Raw genomic sequence first — 18,843 nt, 5'->3', positions numbered from 1 at the left:
ATAAAATAACGGGACCAGCTTCGAGGCGATCAGTGTTCGAACAGAAACATCCACCCATGGCTTTCAACATCACCGTAAGTTCGAGACACCAAAGGTACGGTAACTGGCGCCATTTTTAAAGACCTTGTAAATTACGTTGATGCACCCCCCTACCCGGAGGGATCGTCACGTGATCTGAGTGACGACCGTTTCACAAGAAAGCATGGCGGCATTTCTTAGGAGGCACTAGTTCATGCCCAAACACCGGTAGGACAAAAAAATTATTTTTTCTGAAAGTAAAGTCGATTCAATTAAAATACTGCACATGTGTGCGTTAGAGTGGCTGAGCAGAAAAGTAAACAACCACTATGTTCTAGCCATGTGACCACCCCTCGAAGTATGTGGCTACCCCCTAAACCACAAGGATTTTATACTTGCGGGTCCTGTAATATTTGCCCTTCTGGCCTCAACAAGACTACTGAATTCATGTACAACACCACTAAGAAGTATAAGATCAACAATTTCATTAATTGTAACACCCCATATGTGGTGTATGTGTTGGGATGTAAATGCAACACCATCTATGTGGCCAGCACTGTTCGTCCACTGAAGGCTAGAATTCAAGAACATCGTAGAGCGATCATCAATAGGGACAGTCGATATCCTGTTGGTATCCACTATAATGACGTCCACCATGATGATCTGACTTTTTGGTTCCATGGTATAGACCACATCACTCAGGATGCCAGGGGTGGTGACCGTGAGCTAGCACTCAGGCAAAGGGAAGCGAAATAGATTTGCAGTTTAAAAGCTACCCAGATGGGGTATAATACAGATAGGGAGCTTCATTACTTTCTTGGCTAAGTGACTGAATTGGCAGTAATATTTTGGGATTATCTGCAATAAAAAAAACCCTACTGCATATGATATCATATGATATATATCTATTTTTTAGGATGGTCCTAATGCACATCTCCTTGTCAATCATGTATGGTTCTATGTCAGAGAAATACAAAGGATTTGTGATTCATTGTTCAATAGAAATATATTCCTGAGTACTTTGTCTCCAATATATTTTGTAACCTTTATTTATAACACTATATTTCTTTTCTATCTTTTCTTCCAAAATCTCTTTTGCATTCCACTCTCTTTAAACTATACTGTTTATGTGACTAACTTTTTTGCATGCCCTATGGTGTTCATCTCTCCAAAAATCTATTTTTCTGTGTACCTCTCTTTCTTTGTAATATACCCTGTATACTGCTTTTTGATTCATGTTGCCTCTAATTATTTCCAGAAAACCACTTTCATGTGCATCCGGCTCTTTGAGTTATATTCTCCACAGGACCGAGGTCCTGTCGGTTTTGATACGTGTCCCCTATATTTCCTATTGCCTATAAATACAGACATTGATGTGGTCATATCTCGGCAGCATAACTCAATGGCAATTATCCATGAATTTTTGCCTGTATTAGGGGCCGTATACATGCTATTTTTACTCTGCCGATTATATTGCATATCTCATCTTCTTCCAAACATGGCTGCTGTAATTTAGCCATGTGACATGCAACAGATAGAGTATTAACTTGTTGATTCGCTACTGAATAGCGCGCTTTGGTTGTTTACTTTTCTGCCCAGCCACTCCAACGCACACATGTGCAGTATTTTAATTGAATCGACTTTACTTTCAGAAAAAATAATTTTTTGTCCTACTGGTACCATGTGACGGTCATTCAAACTAAGATGGTGTATTAAGGTAAACAACAGGTTTTCTACAATCTCTGGCTAAAATATAACATTAAACTATCAAATTTATGTTAATATATAGGGATCCGTTCACTCTGTTTTATGCGTAAACTAAATTAAAGTGTGTTTGGGCATGAACTAATGCCCTCCTAAGAAATGGCCACCATGCTTTCCTGTGAAGCGGTCGTCACTCAGATCACGTGACGATGCCTCCGGGTAGGGGCGGTGCATCAACGTAATTTACAAGGTCTTTAAAAATCGCACCAGTTACCGGACTTTTGGCGTCTCGAACTTACGGTGATCTGCGACTCTGGTGCCCGACTACAGGTATGTGGAAAGCCTAGGGGGGTTGTTTCTGTTGGAACACTGATCACCTCGAAGCTGGTCCTGTTATTTTAATGACGGCCCCTGTTACTATTCCTTTGACTCAGGTGCCGCATCTGTGTTTGAAATTGGATGCTGCCCATATTGGAGGTACTACTCTGGGAACGGTCCCAAGATTATTAATTTTTGGAACCTCGCCCGATCCGAAGCGAGGTATGTGTGTGCTTGGACTTTCTGCTTCCAATGGGACTTCGGGGGTAAAGCGACATATAACATAGGGTAGAGATGGTCAATAGAGGACCTAGTCACCTCTGCTTTTTGGCGGTATGGGTTGTTTACATGTGCACTGGGAATCTTTGGTGAAGATATAATACTCACTATAAAATTTAGAAATGAGCCTTGAGGGGTCTGTGTTACTTCTGGCTTTTTGGTTGAGCGTTAGATACTGCATTCTGCCAGGGGCTATCTTGCCTGTGATTATTACACTTCAAGCAGTTTTATTGGGACATTAGGACGTTAAAAGAATATTGTGCTTGTACGTTACCAACTGATTTCTGCAAGGGGCAATGTTGCCTGTGATATTGAAATTACAAACAAGATTATGGGGACATTAGGACGCTATTTTCACGATTTTAGAATCGACACAGATAGGTTTATGAAAATATATATATTGGTGTACATGTGACTTATATTGCCACTGTTTGATTTTAGGTATTCTCTTTGTGGAGGAAATATAACTCCTTATTCTTTTCCTGGGTGCGAAATTTTATCTTTTATGGTAAAGACTATTACGATTTTTCGTTTAAAATTCCGTATGTCTCTGATTGTTAGTCAGTACTTTAAATGACCATAGTTATTAGTCTTACCTTCAATCATCCCACCTATGGTCGTAATAACGTTCCGGAAAAATCCCGAATATTTCATATCAATTTCTGATTGACTGGCAACGTCCCACCGACTACAATATTTTAAACTCCTTGTCTGATCTGTCCCCCTCCATTTCGTTTTTTTCCTTCTAGTCATTATTTCGACTCTCTAAGCACCATCCATCTCTACAGATCAGCGAGCAATCTTGGAGCTTATCTGGTATGTATAGTATGCTTCTGTGGCTGTAAAAACACACATTTATTTCATGTGTCCATTGCTCTTTCAAGCCTTCCACCTGTCGAGTCTGACAGGGTGATGGTGCCGTACGATTCAGCTTAGAATATCCTTATAAATGTATTACTCATTTGCGGCCCATGTTTTTGTTTCAGCAACAAATTGGACTGTATTAAGAACAAATGGTGAAACCCCTGGGGAACTTGAACGTAGTACCCTCAGAATCATTTTAAAAGGTATACATATCACTAAGACCCTCACGATGGGCATGACCCTTTCTGAGGGTCTTTGATGGATTGGCCACATTATTGTGATCTTGTGATTTTATCAAAACGAAAGAATTTTTATATCACATTTTTTATATCGCATTGTTTTTCTTCACTAGTACTGCATTTTTGGGACGTTTATTACCAGGATAGACCTTTCTTCTGTAATCGTGATGATCTGCTCCGCACTAAATATATTGTTTTGGTAAGCACTAACTTCAAGATATGGGTTCACCTTCTCTTTTTTCTTAGGCCATTTTGGTTTCTGTTTCTCTGGCCTTTTTCTTCTCCTTTCTCGTCTTTTCTGATTAAACTATTGGTCTTTTCCCTCTATCAATTCCTTTGGGATTCTTTCTTTATAAGCAAAGATAATAGAAGTGCGGTTTACATTAAATGCCGCTATACTTTATTCCAAATCCCTTTTTTTGATTCTAACTGTATGCGCCTGATTTCGTTGCTATCTTTGATCAAGGAAATTCTGGTGTTCTTTTAACATGTATATTCTGTGTTTTTTGTTAAAAAATTTGTATTTTTTGTAAAAGTCGATATCCATGTAGTGGTTATGTGTTTCTTTGGGTCAATTTCTACGTGCTCTGTATATGTTTAGTAATGTAGCTTGTGTATTGCTTTCTATTTGTATGTATATTCATGTATATATATGTTGTTACAATCTTTACAGCCCTGACGAAGTTCCCGTGGCACAAGCGGAACGAAACGCGTTGGCTGTGCCTTTGACGATTGAAAACTTTGATTTTGAATAAAGAAGAGACTTTTTTTAAATACTGTTTGCTCTACCGACTTCATTGGAGTGCACCTTCCCTTTTGTTTTTGTATACATGTTCTTGCTTCTTCCTGCGATTTCATGAATTCCACAGAGCTTTGCATCAGAGACCAGTTCGTCTTTAACTGCTTTTCTAAAAAAAAATGCAAGAACGTCTTCTTACTTGTCGTAATATTGGACAGAGTATCAAACGTTCTATCATTTCTTCCCAAGCATTATCAGGTCAAGAAGGCCATTCTCCTATATCCTATGTTTTGGAAAATTCCAATTTATCTACTCCTGTTTCGGCCATCAGAGTTAACAAGGAAGGTGTCAACAAGGAAGGAACTAAACGCTTTTGCTATCGCTTTGTATCTAAAAACCACATTGGTAATTTTCCTACTTGCCCTGCATTGGGCAAAAAATGCACTAAATGTAAAAAGACAGGGCACTTTCAAGGAGATCGCAGATCCTCAAAATGTTAGAATCCACAATGTGGAACGGCAAACTTCGTCCTATAGTTCCTCTGTCTCTGACAGCTCTAATATTTTTTCCAATCTCCTCCTCTCCATCAACAATTAATCAAAGTTCAGAAAAATAAGACACTCATACACAGAGCTCCTTTCAAATCCACAGAGTGACCAGTTTGCAGAAGCAGGAGAATTGTTTTGAATGAACAGCAATAGATTGATGCCATTGCTAATTGTTTCATTTGGGAGTGCAGATTAAAGATATGTATCTTTTTAAGCCCTCAGGCCTTTTGCGAATTGTCTGAGGACATACACTAGCTTGATGGCCACCCAGAGGAGAGGTACTTGGGATCTAGTTCATCCTGCATAAGGGTTCCAGATGGGACAGGATAAACTAGTTCCTAATAATAATATAATATCAATTGAACACAAATCTTTCAATAATAAAGCAATTGATTAAGCAGCTCAATAAAAAGTTGTATTGTATTTTTCATATGTGCTGTCGAGGATTACTTTATATTTGGAATCATATGTAGGCTGGTAAACATACTAAAGTGGAAAAGGGACCCCATAACATTGTATGTTTGCAATTTGTAAAGGAAATGAATGCTAATTATTATCCTCTGTGACTACAGCCCTGCGATCTAGAGGAGGTTCTGATGGATGCTCTGGTGAATGATAAACCTGAATTTGTCAAGCTATTCATCGATAATGGTGCAAACATGTACGACTTTCTAACGTATGGCCGACTGCAAGATCTCTACTGCTCTGTGTCTCAGAAGTCGCTCCTCTATGAGCTCTTATTAAAGAAACACGAAGAACATAAACCAACCATAGGAGGTCTCTGTAACCAGCACAAGGACCCCACGGGGATTCAGCCAGTCTTCACTCTTTATGAGGTATCAAGAGTTCTCAAGGATTTTCTCCACGATGCCTGCAAAGGCTTTTATCATGAAATTAAGCCAGGAGGCAAGCATGTAAGATATGAAGATTATTTTACCTCTTCCTCTGTCACACTTATGACCGAAAATTGATTTATTTGTTATTATTGTGTTTATATTTTCCTCTGCAATGGGTTGAGCAACCTCTTTGTAAGGTTAGAACGGCTGCCTTTAATGTATATAATTTTTTAGATCAATTGTATAATATGTTTGCATTAACAACTGTTTATTCCAATCCAGAAGTTCATCTCTGTATAAACGTGCATGCTATGACCAAAATACTGAGCTAAAATATTCTCAATTTTACAGTTAAATAGTATATTAAAATACAAACCCATGCTTGTACACATAGAGAGAATCAAATGATTGGACACAATGAAAGGAAGTATTGATATTGTAATACGACAATGTTCTAAAATCCAAAATATGTAGAAAAACTTACAAGTATGTGTTATAAGTTAATACGTTAGCTTTGCGTTGAACCTTAAGGGTGCAGTTTTGAGTTGGGTGAAAATGGAAAATGCTCTGTTGTCCTCTGAACTTATTTTAGCGTGTTAAGTTTCGGGCTGGTTGGTCAAAGAGTTCAAACATCATAAGAGCGCGGGGTCGTGGAGGGGGCCCACAAAAATGGGCTTGTCTTTGTAACAACAAAATTGGCACAGGGTACTTTCTGTGGGAAAAACTCAAACTGCCCTATACCAAAGTGCGCAAATGTTGCATCCAGAGAGTGCTTGTACAATGTCAGGAATTACACACGGAATAATAACACATAGACGGAATTCATATTTTATAGGGTAAAAATGCGTAGCAACACAATGCACCTCTCAAAGTAGTATCGAAAACTGACATAATTAGAAGGAACATGTTATGATATATGATAACACCTTGTGTCCATAGCAACAAGCTGACGACTCTTTTACTCAGTGCCAAAGGCTTCACCAAATAGCAATACATTCCCACACAAAGAATACTATTAAGCAACTGCCATTACATTTAGTGCTGTTATATCCACTTAATGATCGAATCAGACAAACCCCTTCACAGACATCAACATAATATATCAAGCCCTTTTGTAAATACATTTTAACAACTTCAGGACGAGGAAAGCCTGAGCAGACCCACCAGAACATGAACCAGCGACCATAGGAGTTCAAAGTTTCCAGAAATAAAAGCGTTAGTTCACGGAGCCAGTAGAGCCGACTTAATAGGACAAACTTTCACATTTCGTTCCTACCTTCCCCAAAGTTAAGGGAGGGGTGTACGTTAAGGTTAAGTGAGTGCGTTGAGGTGGGAGATACGTTGATGTTAAAATTTGCAATGTATTTATTTTATTGTTTTTCAATAGCACTAGGTTAATACTTAGAGCTTTCCAAAGTCATAGTTTCACATTTTCATGACTTCTTTCACTGCCTCAGCAGTTGCCAAGCAAAGCATCGAGAGGTTCCGCATGTTTCGCCTTTGAAATCTAATTATCGGGCTGCAGGAGAGAACATATTGTCCTTTGTGGTACCCTATCCTCTATAATGAGGGGTGGACGTGTTTCCCGATGCATCCAGAAGGCGCAGAAGTTCCCTGAAAAGGCCTGCATCGAGTTTTTCGAGGTTTTTTAAAATTAAATAATGCCAAATCTGGTCGACTAATCATGTCCCAACTTAGCGAGTTCCTTAGTTCTGTTTTACAAGCAATCGAATTTGATCAATCAGATTTGATTGATCTTCTGATTATGGCTGGCAAAGTAGAGTGGAATTAGCATTTGCATTTAATTCATAACCAGCCGCTTTGACTACAGTACAGAGAAGTTACAATTAAATGTTCAGGGCATCGGGCTGCCAGTGAATTTCTATTACAGCTGGAGTGATGTACTCAGTTTACTTCGGTTCAGACATGAACCAGCTGCTTAGTTGTGTATCTTCTGGTATTTGACGTTTTCCTTCGTGTTTGCTGCTGAGGAGCTAATTATGGTTCACTACTGGTCAAGCCACAATATGACCACAGTTCTGGTGAGTTCAAACTTGTGTCTTAGCTAGGTGTTGAGTTGCTCTATGGGTGAGTGGCGGTGTGTGAGTGCCTGTACAGGTGTTTGAGTGCATAAATAAGTGACTGTATTGGTGAGTGACTTGGTGTATGAGTGGCTGTATGGGTGACTGAGTGGATGTGTGTGTAGACCTATGAATCAGTGAGTGGGTATGTACTAACTGGTATTGGTGCATCTATGGTTTCAAGAATGGTAGTCTGAAATGTGGACTGTGTGTGAAAGGTTATATTGGGGTGTGAGCAGGTGCACCAGAGATTATGAGGATTATGTCATGAGTGATGTCATTTGAGATGTCATCAGTAATGTCATCAGTGATGCCACTAACCATGTCATGAGTGATGTCATATGTAACATCATCAGCAGTGCACTGCGGGGCCCAAGTTATAGTTAGCTCAGCTAACTATAACGGCTGAATTTCACTGGTTTTATACAAGTGAATGTCAGCCTAACTTTAACGTTCCTGTCACCTGTGGTTTTTTCGTGAATTTCTAAGGTTTTTTAAAGGGTAATTCCTAACTAACGGTCCCTGAAACCTGTTTCTTTTTCCAGTGCATTTCTAAGGTTTTTTTAATGATAATTCTAACTATAACTTCCCTGTAACCTTTGGTATTTTTAGTGAATTTCAAAGGTTTTTTAACTAGCACTCATGTTTGCAGAGTGGTGGAGAAAAAGGGCTGGGCCTTCTACCAGCTCTCAGGAATTACGCTGTGTAGAATTTACAGAAGGTACCAGGAGGGCTTCTTGGCCCCCAAGTCCCCTCTGGAGTAAAGTGGACGTTATCCCCCAACCAGTAGTGCATAGGATGGGCGATTGCAGAGTGTTGGAGAAAGGGGGGGCCTGGCCTCTGAAGACTTCTGAGCAATGTCACTGTGTGGAACTTGCTGGAGGTAAAAAGAGGGGTAGTTGGCCCTTAGGATGTCCTTGTAGACCAACTACCCCTTCTGCTACCTCCAGTAACTCCCACTCAGCAGGATTGCTGAGTTCTGATAGCAAGCCACGCCCTCTTTCTCCACCAGTCTGCAAACACACCTCCTGGCATGCTCTTGGTTGGGGGATGAAGTCCCCTTCTTTAGTGTAGTTCCTATATTCCCAATAGGCTCTGCGCATTGGAATAACATAAACAGCAGTGTAGACGTAGGATTGAGGTCATCTAGGTCTCTACTGACTATGTTAGACTTAATTAGGTTTTTGCCAGCTAGCTCAGAGGTCACTAGAAACTTTCTCGAATGAATAGGGAGGGGTTAACTTCCCTGATTTAGACAAGAAGGGATTAGCTTCTGACAAACATATAACATGACAACTTTGCTCCCCCAGAATAAGGAGTGTATCTCCAGAGAAGTGTGAAAACAATAGACAGTTATTTCACTCAGTCAATCATGCATGCTTAGTTCCACCAGAGTGCAGAGAAATAGAGAGACGGGCGTTTTCAATAAAAGGTGTTATTTTATTGAGCAGTCTTCTTTCTCATGCAAGAGAAATGAATTGCCACAATTGCAATACTTATCATGAAGTAAAGTGCGTACAGTAAAAGGAGTATTATAAAATAATACTGTAAAAGCATTGATATTGTTTCTTAGCCATATGATACTTTAAAACGGATAAAATATTTACATACATAAAAACATTGACTAACGAACTCAACTGGTGCTTCTAAGATACGCCTACCCCGGTGTACCTGACCTAAGCCTAATACATGGGAAGGAGTAAGTAAGTTGCAGTTTTAAGTTAAGTTGGGTTTTTTGCCAAGAATCTGAATCAAGAATTCTCTCTAAGGTTTGAATCAGCTCCGTACCTTGGTTATAGAATGAAGGAGGTCTTGTATCTCGTTTCTCAGGACTTGATCTCCCAGTAACCCGCAAGGATGACTGGAAACACCGGAGCTGGATTTCTCGGCGTGAGAAAAGGCAGCTTCTCCAGTGTGCCAAAGGGTAGGGGCGGCTTCCTTCGGCTCTCGTATCAGCTGGGCTTCGGATAAGTAGATAGCCGCTCTGCTCCACACTACCGTATGTTTGCTTAAGGCAAGTGTTGGTATATTTATACCTGGAAGGTGCCGAGTTTGACGTAAGGTTGGACATAAGACGTCAATAAAAGATGTCACTAAGAACTGACTGTTCCTTTAGTGCTCGCAGGAGTTCAATGACAAATCAAAACAAAGACATGGGGAATTCCCAGGCTGCTGAAGGTTTGGTGTGTCGAAAGAACTTGTTGTGCTCTCTAGGACTCTAAGGAAGTAGCCTTGCCGTATTTGGGCTGCGTGGGCTATGACTGAATATGGGTAAGATTCGTATGCCTTCATTAGGACATGATTTATCATAACCGCATAAGGGCATGAATCAGGAATATTTAATTAGGGTCCTAGACACATTCACAACACTTCCCTGCTGGAGGTCCTTAGGGTCCAACTAGCCTACCTGTTTCCTCCAGTAAGCCCCACACAGTGGGATTGCTAAGAGGTGGTCACAAGCCATGCCCCCTTTCTTCACCACTCTGCAAACACGCCTCGTGGCGCGGACCCTCAAGAGGCATGAAATCCCCTTGCCTCTTGAGGGTCCCTGGGGGCCAAATAGCCCTATTGTTGCCTCTAGTTAGCCCCACATAACTGTATTGATGAGAGGTGGTCAGAGGCCATGCCCCCTTTCTCCACTACTCTGCAAACGCGCCTCCTGACGCACTCCTGCTTGGGGGATGAAATCCACTTTATTCCTAAGACCCTCAGGACATAAAGGGACCTCATAGCCCCACCAGCAGTGCGCTGACAGGTATGTTTGCAGAGTGGTGGGAAAAGGGGCGTGGCCTCTAAGCACCTCTCAGCAATACAGCTGTGTGGGACTAACTAGAGGTAACAGTAGGGCTAGTTGCCCCCCAGGGACCCTCGGGAAGGTGGCGGTCCCAGGAAACCCTTGTTTCATTTAAAAAAAATAATTCGGCCACATTCGTGGATCCAGTGCAAATCCAGCCAGAAATGTAAAGAAAATGCTTTTTTGGACCCTGGGTTCCCTGTGGGACCCCTGAACAGGTCTAGGGGGTCAGGGTGTTTCTCCCCTAACCCCTTTTCTTGATTTGTAAAGTTTTTGACCTCTTTTCTTGTAACTCGGTTGAACCGAGTCACAAGATGGCTGCCAACACTTCCTGGTTTGATGTGTTGGCAGCCAATCAGATTGCAGGCACGAGATCGGGTGGGTTTGCGGATCCTATGGAAATTAACATTGAGAAAATGCTTTTTGGGACCCCCCTTTTCTTGGCATCCACTTGACGAATCACCACGAAATGATCAACACAGCATCTGACCTGACCGCCTCATTAGTTTTGAAAATTTTGCGAACATTAGTCAAACTACACCAACGATATTGGCAAATCAAAAAACGCTTTTCCTATGGAAACTAGGTCCAAACTATAACTACCTACTGGCAACCTCCAGTAGGAGGTAATATATATATATATATATATATATATATATATATATATATATATATATATATATATATATATATATATATATATATATATATATATATATATATATATATATATTACCTACTGGCTATCGCCAGTAGGTATATATAGTTAGGATTAATTCTCTATGGAACTTTTGAAAATTCTATGTCTAATAACTTTGGCGTTTGTGGACGGAATCGGCTGAAATTTTCAGGAAAATGGCACATTTTGTTTCTGAGCAGCCCTTGAAAATTTGGGGGGGGTTTGTCAAGGGGGGGCCGAGAAAAAAGGGGGGTCCCAAAACGCGTTTTTCCCATGTTAATTTCCATAGGGCGGTTGGCCTCACTTTTAGCTCGAACGGCTGAATGGATTTGCACGAAACTTGGCAAAATTGTAGGGACTGTTAGCCCGATGTGCCTTTGCTAGGTCTCAATATATGTGCTCCAGTAGTTTTTGAGAAATTAACGTTCAAAACAAGATATATATCTGTAACAGCGCTCCGGGCTGCGCTCCGGTCCGCTTACTTTTCGCGAAACGGAACTTTGCGCGCAGAAAGCTGATTGGCTCTCCGGTGTCTGTCAACATTCTAAACAGTCCGGAGCGGCCGCCATCTTATCTCTCGGTAGGATCGAGAGAGAAGAAGAGGTGAAAAACGAAGGGGGAATTTAATGAAAGGGGGCAAGGTATACCTCTCTTGACCCCCTAGGAATGATGTTGGGGTTATTAAAGGGTCTCGTGGGGAAAATAAAAAAATATATATTTTTCACGGTAGAAGCGCTTCCCGAGCCGCGAACTGGGCCGCAAACTGGTAGCGAAACGGGAATTCGCCATTTTGTGTTTCGTTTTAATTAAATTACTAGGTATAAGGGGGTGCGGGAGACGTATCCTGACCCCTTATGTTTTCTGAGGGTGGCTGAGGAGGCTCATATATGTTGATACATGTCTTCCAGCGGCTGTGCGTGAGCTTTTTTTTTTTTTTTGCTGCGTGACGTCTGTTAACATTCGATTCGATGGAAATCAGGAAGTGTTGACCACCATTTTGTCACTGCGAGTAAATATTTTGTTATAAATGAATCCTTATTGATAAACATTGTCTGCGCCATCTTGCCTTTTTGTCCAATGCCACAATTTTGTCGTGCACGGCAGCCATTTTAGATGCCTTGACCAGACCCACTCTCTGCACGCCGTCGATTCTCAGCACGGCTCCCCACCCTCGCAAGCATCTCCCCCACGCACTGGTCACCCCCGCTCTCTCTCTCATGCATGGGCCATATACTTCCCCCCATCTGCGCTGCTCTTCCCTGAGAATCACACCCTGTGCCCGCCCGACACCTCCCTTTCACCCTATTCACTACCGCACCCTCTGACACTCCTCTTCCTCTGTGTCCGATTGTCCAGGCCGGACCCAGGCTATCACCTAGCCCTGCGGATGTAGTTTATGGCCCCAGCTGTAGAGAATCCAGACATGCCAACCCTCCCGATTCAGGCGTGAGACTACTGATTTCAGTGCTAGTCTTCCGCCTCCCGATTCCTGCAAGGAAAAATCCGGGGGCATATTACCAACAACTAGCGATAATTTTTGTCTCTAACTTGTTTAGAGACAAAAATTATCGCCGCATATCGGCGAATTTTATCGCAGATAAACCTTGCTATTAGCAAGGTTTATCGCAAATGCGATAAAAAACGGCCGCAATGCATGAATATCGCTGAAAAGTCAGCGATATTCATGCATTATCCAGCAAATGCTCTTAGCCATGTTATCCACCTTCCATTGGATAACATGGCTAAAAACTGCTCAGGGCAGGTGTTAGCTTTTGGAGATATTCGCGCTTAGCGCGAATATCTCCAAAAGTTGGTAATAGGAGATAGCGATGGTTAGGGACTGTTTCCAGTCGCTAACATCTTGGCACGCCCACTTTGCATGTCATTAGTGATAAATATCACTGACATGCAAAGCGGGGCCCAAGATGGTCGCTATCTCCTTTTAGCTGTCACTAACTGGAGTTAGCGACAGCTTGGTAATAGGGAGATAATTTTATCTCCGCTTTCTTGGCTTTTAAAGCCAAAAAAGCGGAAATAAACCCCCTTGATAATATGCCCCACGATTCCTCGGGGGTTTCAGCTGACAGGGTTTGGTATTGTGTTACGTGCTAATTCTTCCAGGAAACGTCAGAGGGTCGATGCAGGGGTTCTAGAAGGGGTGATAAACCATTTAAGCCTCATGAACAAGCGCATGGTCTTTTAAAGATTTGTGAAGTACTCGGGCGGCGGTGTGTGTGTGCCCTCTTTCAGGAGCGGGCGGGGGGGCACTGCCAGCAACTTGCCAGGCCAGGCAGTGTTCAACACGTGCATCACCCTTTCTCTGCCTGCTATTGCGCTCCATGCTTCGGAAAGGTAAGAAAAAGAACGTGCATTTGAGTTTGAAATGTCCGATCCTGTAGCAGTACACTTGCAAAGCCCACACATGACAATAACCCGATTCAAGGCCCCATTCACCCGATTTTTAAAAAAAATATAGTACTCCAAGAAAGTTGGATTATAAAACTTTATTAACTTTTAAATATAACGAACGCAACAAAAACTGTAAATATATTTAAACATTTTTTGATAAAAAAAAACAACAATGGTCAGAAGCTGTCTTTTGTGCGAATAGTCCCAAGGCAGCACAACGTGCTGAGTTGTGGAAGGCACCCAGGTGAAGAGCCATCCCTTCTTTAAACCCCATGGTGACCAACTATAGTTTCAATGAGTGCTATGTCCCAGGTTTTACATAAAGTAGTGTTTACCTAGAGTGGTGCTGTGTAGGACACTCTGAATGGAAATTAACTAGAACTATAACGATAACAACAACAACAACAATAATATAACTTTTATGCCTAAATTACGCAAACAGTTAGCTAATCTGCTAAAGGGGGGAGTCGCCATTTCTTTACAATAATCAATAATGAAAAATCAACATCAATAGGGTTGTCCGTATTCCCGATGCAGCACTATAGTGCAACATACACAGCACCTGGGGTGTCAAGAGTGAACAGGTCCTAGCTGCTTAACCAATGACTGACAAATGCTATATTAAACACTTACTATGTATAATACTTGCGTTCACAATAGTTTTACTTTACAAAACAGAACAAAAGATGTCCCCTGTAAGTAAACCCATATTAGCTGTTTCAGTTATTGAACATCCTAAGGTTTTATGACATGGGGAACAGTGGTGATATCCTGGGCGGGTGATGGAACTGGGATTGTTAATGGGAAAACATCTACAAAGAAAACTATTGGTGAATTATACTTCTCCGGAAACTATAACGATAACAACAACAACAACAATAATATAACTTTTATGCCCAAATTACGCAAAGATTTAGCTAATCTGCTAAAGGGGGGAGTAGCCATTTCTTTTGATAATTTATTTATCCATCCGTAGCCTCTCTAATCTCCATTACAATATGTTTCTTGCTGTCGCTAGCTGATGAAAAAACTAAAGTGATAACTTCCTCATCCTTATTTTGTCTTTCTTTGTTCCTTAAGATGTTATCTGTGTCAACCTCTTCCGAGAATGCTGATGCGTTAGGGATTTCCTTGTGTTTCTTAATAGCATTGGTGTCTGCACACTTCTTTGTCAATTCTGTGAACATGATAACTGCTTCATAAACAGACGATATCTTTGTTTAGTCATTAGTGTTAAGTGTGTCTGAAACTACAGTGCCCTTTTGTTTTTCTTTCTTCAGGCTCTATAGAGTTTTGTGTGTTGTTCTTTTGAGCGACAATTATTCCAGAGGTTTCAGGTTCACTTGTTTTGTCCTGCAGTGAGTTAACAGCTTTAGAGACTTCATGTTTATTTGCTATGTCCTGCTGTGCGTCAACTGCTTCAGAGACGTCAGCCTCATTTGTTATGTTTGACTAGATCCTGGACCTGCCCGGCCGCGCCCAAAATGGCGCCGGTGTAAATGGGACTCGTAACTGCTTGTTGTGTACTGATTGCCCAACCTTGATATCACGAGATACGTATGCAGTTTTGAAGCACATGGCGGAGGCTCGTCTGCTGTAGTGGGGCGCCCCTTTATCGTTTCAGTCGCCATTCCGCCCGCTTTTGCTACACTGTGCCTTTTCCGCCATTCAGCTGTTTACCGCCCGCTCTTACGGCTACAGCGTCTCGCTCACCATGTAGTTGAGTTGCTCCCACTCTTGCGGTGCAGCGATAGGCGGCTGGCACAGGACTCTTAAAATGGCGGCCGGCTCTTCGGATTTGGGCCTGGTCCAGTAAAATGGCCCTGGGACACCTTGGAACTCGGACGCTTGTCTGCCAGGGCTTGGGTTCCATTCTCGAAAGCGTCCCCTTAGCCTTGAAGATTGTACAAAAGTCTTGGGGGCCCTCGACTCCCGCAGGCTTCCGGTGGGGAGCGGCTGCCATGATTGCTTGCGGAATGGCCACGCGGGAGCTACGAGATGGTGGTGCTCTCATGGTGACTCCAGCTTCAGTCTGAAACATCCAGAAACAAGGTGGGGCTTTCATCGTTTGGGAAAAAAAATGTTTTAATCCAATGAAAAGTGTTATTTTTAGGTCACATGACCTAGTCTTACATCATTAGGAAAACAAAAGTAAAATGAACCAATGAAAAGTTTTATTAACAAGTCACATGACCTGTTATGCTTACGTTACGCACTGCGCGGCGCGCTCTGGATCGTTTCCGGGAAGCTGCGCCTTGCGCACCGGAGCACTTCCGGGTGCGCTAACGCGGCGCGTCATATGTGTGGAGCTCAGTTCATTTCACTATTTTCGTATTTCTCATGAAGGGTTGTTCCTAATGTTTGTATTTTACCGAGGTCAAAAAGAGATCGAATTAGTGGTCTACTGATTTTGCTCGATTACTTTTATTTTTTTACACGATTTATCACTATCTGCAAAGACTAAACAGAGTATTGCGACTTTGTGCTTGTTTGTAAATAGAGAATGATCCAAAGAGAACCAATTCTAAAACAGTAAATGCTTGGATAACAATCAATCAAATGGAGAGACAAGCAGGTACGACGGATTACAACGGGGGTAAAGGTCTGCGTTAACTACCGTTCACTATCTGCAAAGAGAGAGTACTACTAAGAGAAAAGAAGGGAGGGGGGGGGGCAGCGTTCAAAGCACATCAGCGTGCATAAACACGAAAACGTTTTTACCTATCACGTAGTTCACATTTGACAGCTTTTGATATTTGCTATTAAAAAAACATTGAAATTCACAGAAAAAAGCATAGGTTATAGTCCATATATAGTTAGGAATTTGCATTTACAAAACCTTGAAAATTCAATGAAAAAACCATTGGTTATAGAACATATATAGTTAGGAATTTGCATTTACAAAACCTTATTTTACTCGCATAAAACCATTGAAATTCCATATATAGTTAGATGCGCTAACTATATATCGCGCACCCGCAATCCACTGCTGATGATGTCACATATTACATCATTCATGACATGGTCAGTGACATCACTGATGACATCACTGATGACATCTCAAATGACATCACTGATGACATCACTGATGACATATCAAATGACATCACTGATGACATCACTGATGACATCTCAAATGACATCACTGGTGACATCACTCATGATATCATTCATGTGATAATACAATGAACCTCTTCAGACTCTAATATAACCTTAGATACAATCAGTGTAGACAGACACTCACAGACTGTCACTCATCCATGGAGTTACTCACACAACTAGTCAGTCATGCAAACAATCAATCACACCTCCATTTCCTCAACTATACAGTTATACAAACTTTACTTATTCAAATATATACTAACACATATTTTCTCTCTTATACAATCCCTGATACAAGTTCACAATGATCCATACAGCCACTCACACATTCACTGGCTCTTATGCACAGTTATTTATATATGTCAACTCTCACATGTACTGTCTTTTACATATGTACTTACTTTGACATGTAGCACTGAGATATCCATTCACTCACCAATACACTCATGCACACAGTCAACCACCCATACAGTTGTTTCCACATGCAGTTTTGAACCCATACATCTAGTGAATCAGCTGTTCACACATCTATGCACAGAGTCACACACCTCCCAGCCACTCACACACATACTCAGTCTCCCATACAAATACTCGGGCAACCAATCAATAACCCATATAGTTACTCATATAGCTACTGATCAACACATGCAGCAGTTTACAGAACAACAGATATAATGATGCACAAATTAATACAGTTTAATCACTAACCCATGCACTCAGTGAGACACATTTAATCACTCCCTCATACAATCAGTCATGCACCTACTAAATCCTTCATCCAGACATTTATACATCCACTCATTCTTCAATATGTGAGACATATTTTAACTTTACAGAAACATACAGTCACTGGGTGTTGTCATCAGTGATGTCATCAGTGATGTCATTTGAGATGTCATCAGTGATGTCATCAGTGATGTCACTGACCATGTCATGAATGATGTAATATGTGACATCATCAGCAGTGGATTGCGGGTGCGCGATATATAGTTAGCGCATCTAACTATATATGGAATTTCAATGGTTTTATGCGAGTAAAATAAGGTTTTGTAAATGCAAATTCCTAACTATATATGTTCTATAACCAATGGTTTTTTCATTGAATATATATATATATATATATATATATATATATATATATATATATATATATATATATATATATATATATATATAGATAGATATTGATATAGATATATATATATATTATTGGGGAAATCCGGCCCTGAAGCTATTAGTGCAGCTAACATTCTGGTAGAACTCAATATTACAGTCAACACCAGACTAAACATAACCCACAACACAGAAGAAAGAGCCATCAGGTCAGCAATAAATAAACACTGGGGTATCATAAGTTCAGACCCCACTTTGGACCGATAGTGGCGAACCAACCAGACATCACATACAGGAGGGCCTTTTCAATGTGAGATGCGCTTGTCAGGAACAGTCCTGAAATCACAACCTCCCAGAACTGATTGGCAGACAGGAAGGGTTTTGTAAAGTGCCATAGTTGCAGGGCGTGTAAGTTCGGCAAGAATATTACACAGTTAGACTCCACCTTAAGGCATGCACCACTCCTCATCAAGTATAGGCTTACCTGTAGAACTGAATTTGCGGTATACATCCTTGAGTGCAAATGTGGACTTCGCTACATTGGCAGCACTAAGTTACAAGTGCACCTGCAAATCCTCCAGCACCTGAGGGCGATCATCAACAGTGACCCAGCATACCCAGTAGCCAGAAATTTCAAGGAGGTGCATAATAACAACTTAGAGCACCTTCAGTATTTAGTCATTGACTGCGTCCTACCACTGAGGCATGGAGGTAACAGGGAGAGGCTATTGGGGCAGCTGGAGAGCAAGTACATTTTACAGTTCAATACCAAAAGCCAGCCAGCCTTAATACCAGTCAGGATTTGCACCATTTCCTGTGATTTTCACACATACGGGCAAACATACACATTTAGTCATACAGTTTTCACGTAGAGTTCTGGCCTCCCTCACCTCTGTACTAAGTTTCACCATAGCACAGTTCCATGGCTGCACGACACACATGAAGAACATCCCCATCTACTCTGTCATAGCTTTCACACATCCAGTGCATTGCATTTGTGTGATCCTGTATTAATGTGCATTTAGTCTGTAGATAACATTTTATGTCGTATCACCTGTATGAGCTTTTATGGCATAACATTTTATGTCCCATCACTTGTATGAGCTGTGTTTGCATCATG

General features: G+C 41.3%; 1 protein-coding gene across 1 annotated transcript in view; it reads left to right on the top strand.

The window, feature by feature from the left end:
- The window catches only part of TRPM5 (transient receptor potential cation channel subfamily M member 5), a 545,198-nt gene that overhangs the window by 126,446 nt on the left and 399,909 nt on the right, over positions 1-18,843 (top strand). The window contains exon 9 of the mRNA XM_086956260.1: positions 5,282-5,623. Coding sequence (XP_086812386.1) covers positions 5,282-5,623 — 342 coding nt within the window. The remainder of the gene's footprint in view (positions 1-5,281; positions 5,624-18,843) is intronic.

The sequence above is a fragment of the Lissotriton vulgaris genome, chromosome 2_1 (assembly GCF_964263255.1).
Source record: "Lissotriton vulgaris chromosome 2_1, aLisVul1.2, whole genome shotgun sequence".
NCBI classification, from domain to species: Eukaryota; Metazoa; Chordata; class Amphibia; order Caudata; family Salamandridae; genus Lissotriton; species Lissotriton vulgaris.
Note: the sequence above shows the minus strand (reverse complement) of the source record. Positions and strands in the feature narration are given on the sequence as shown.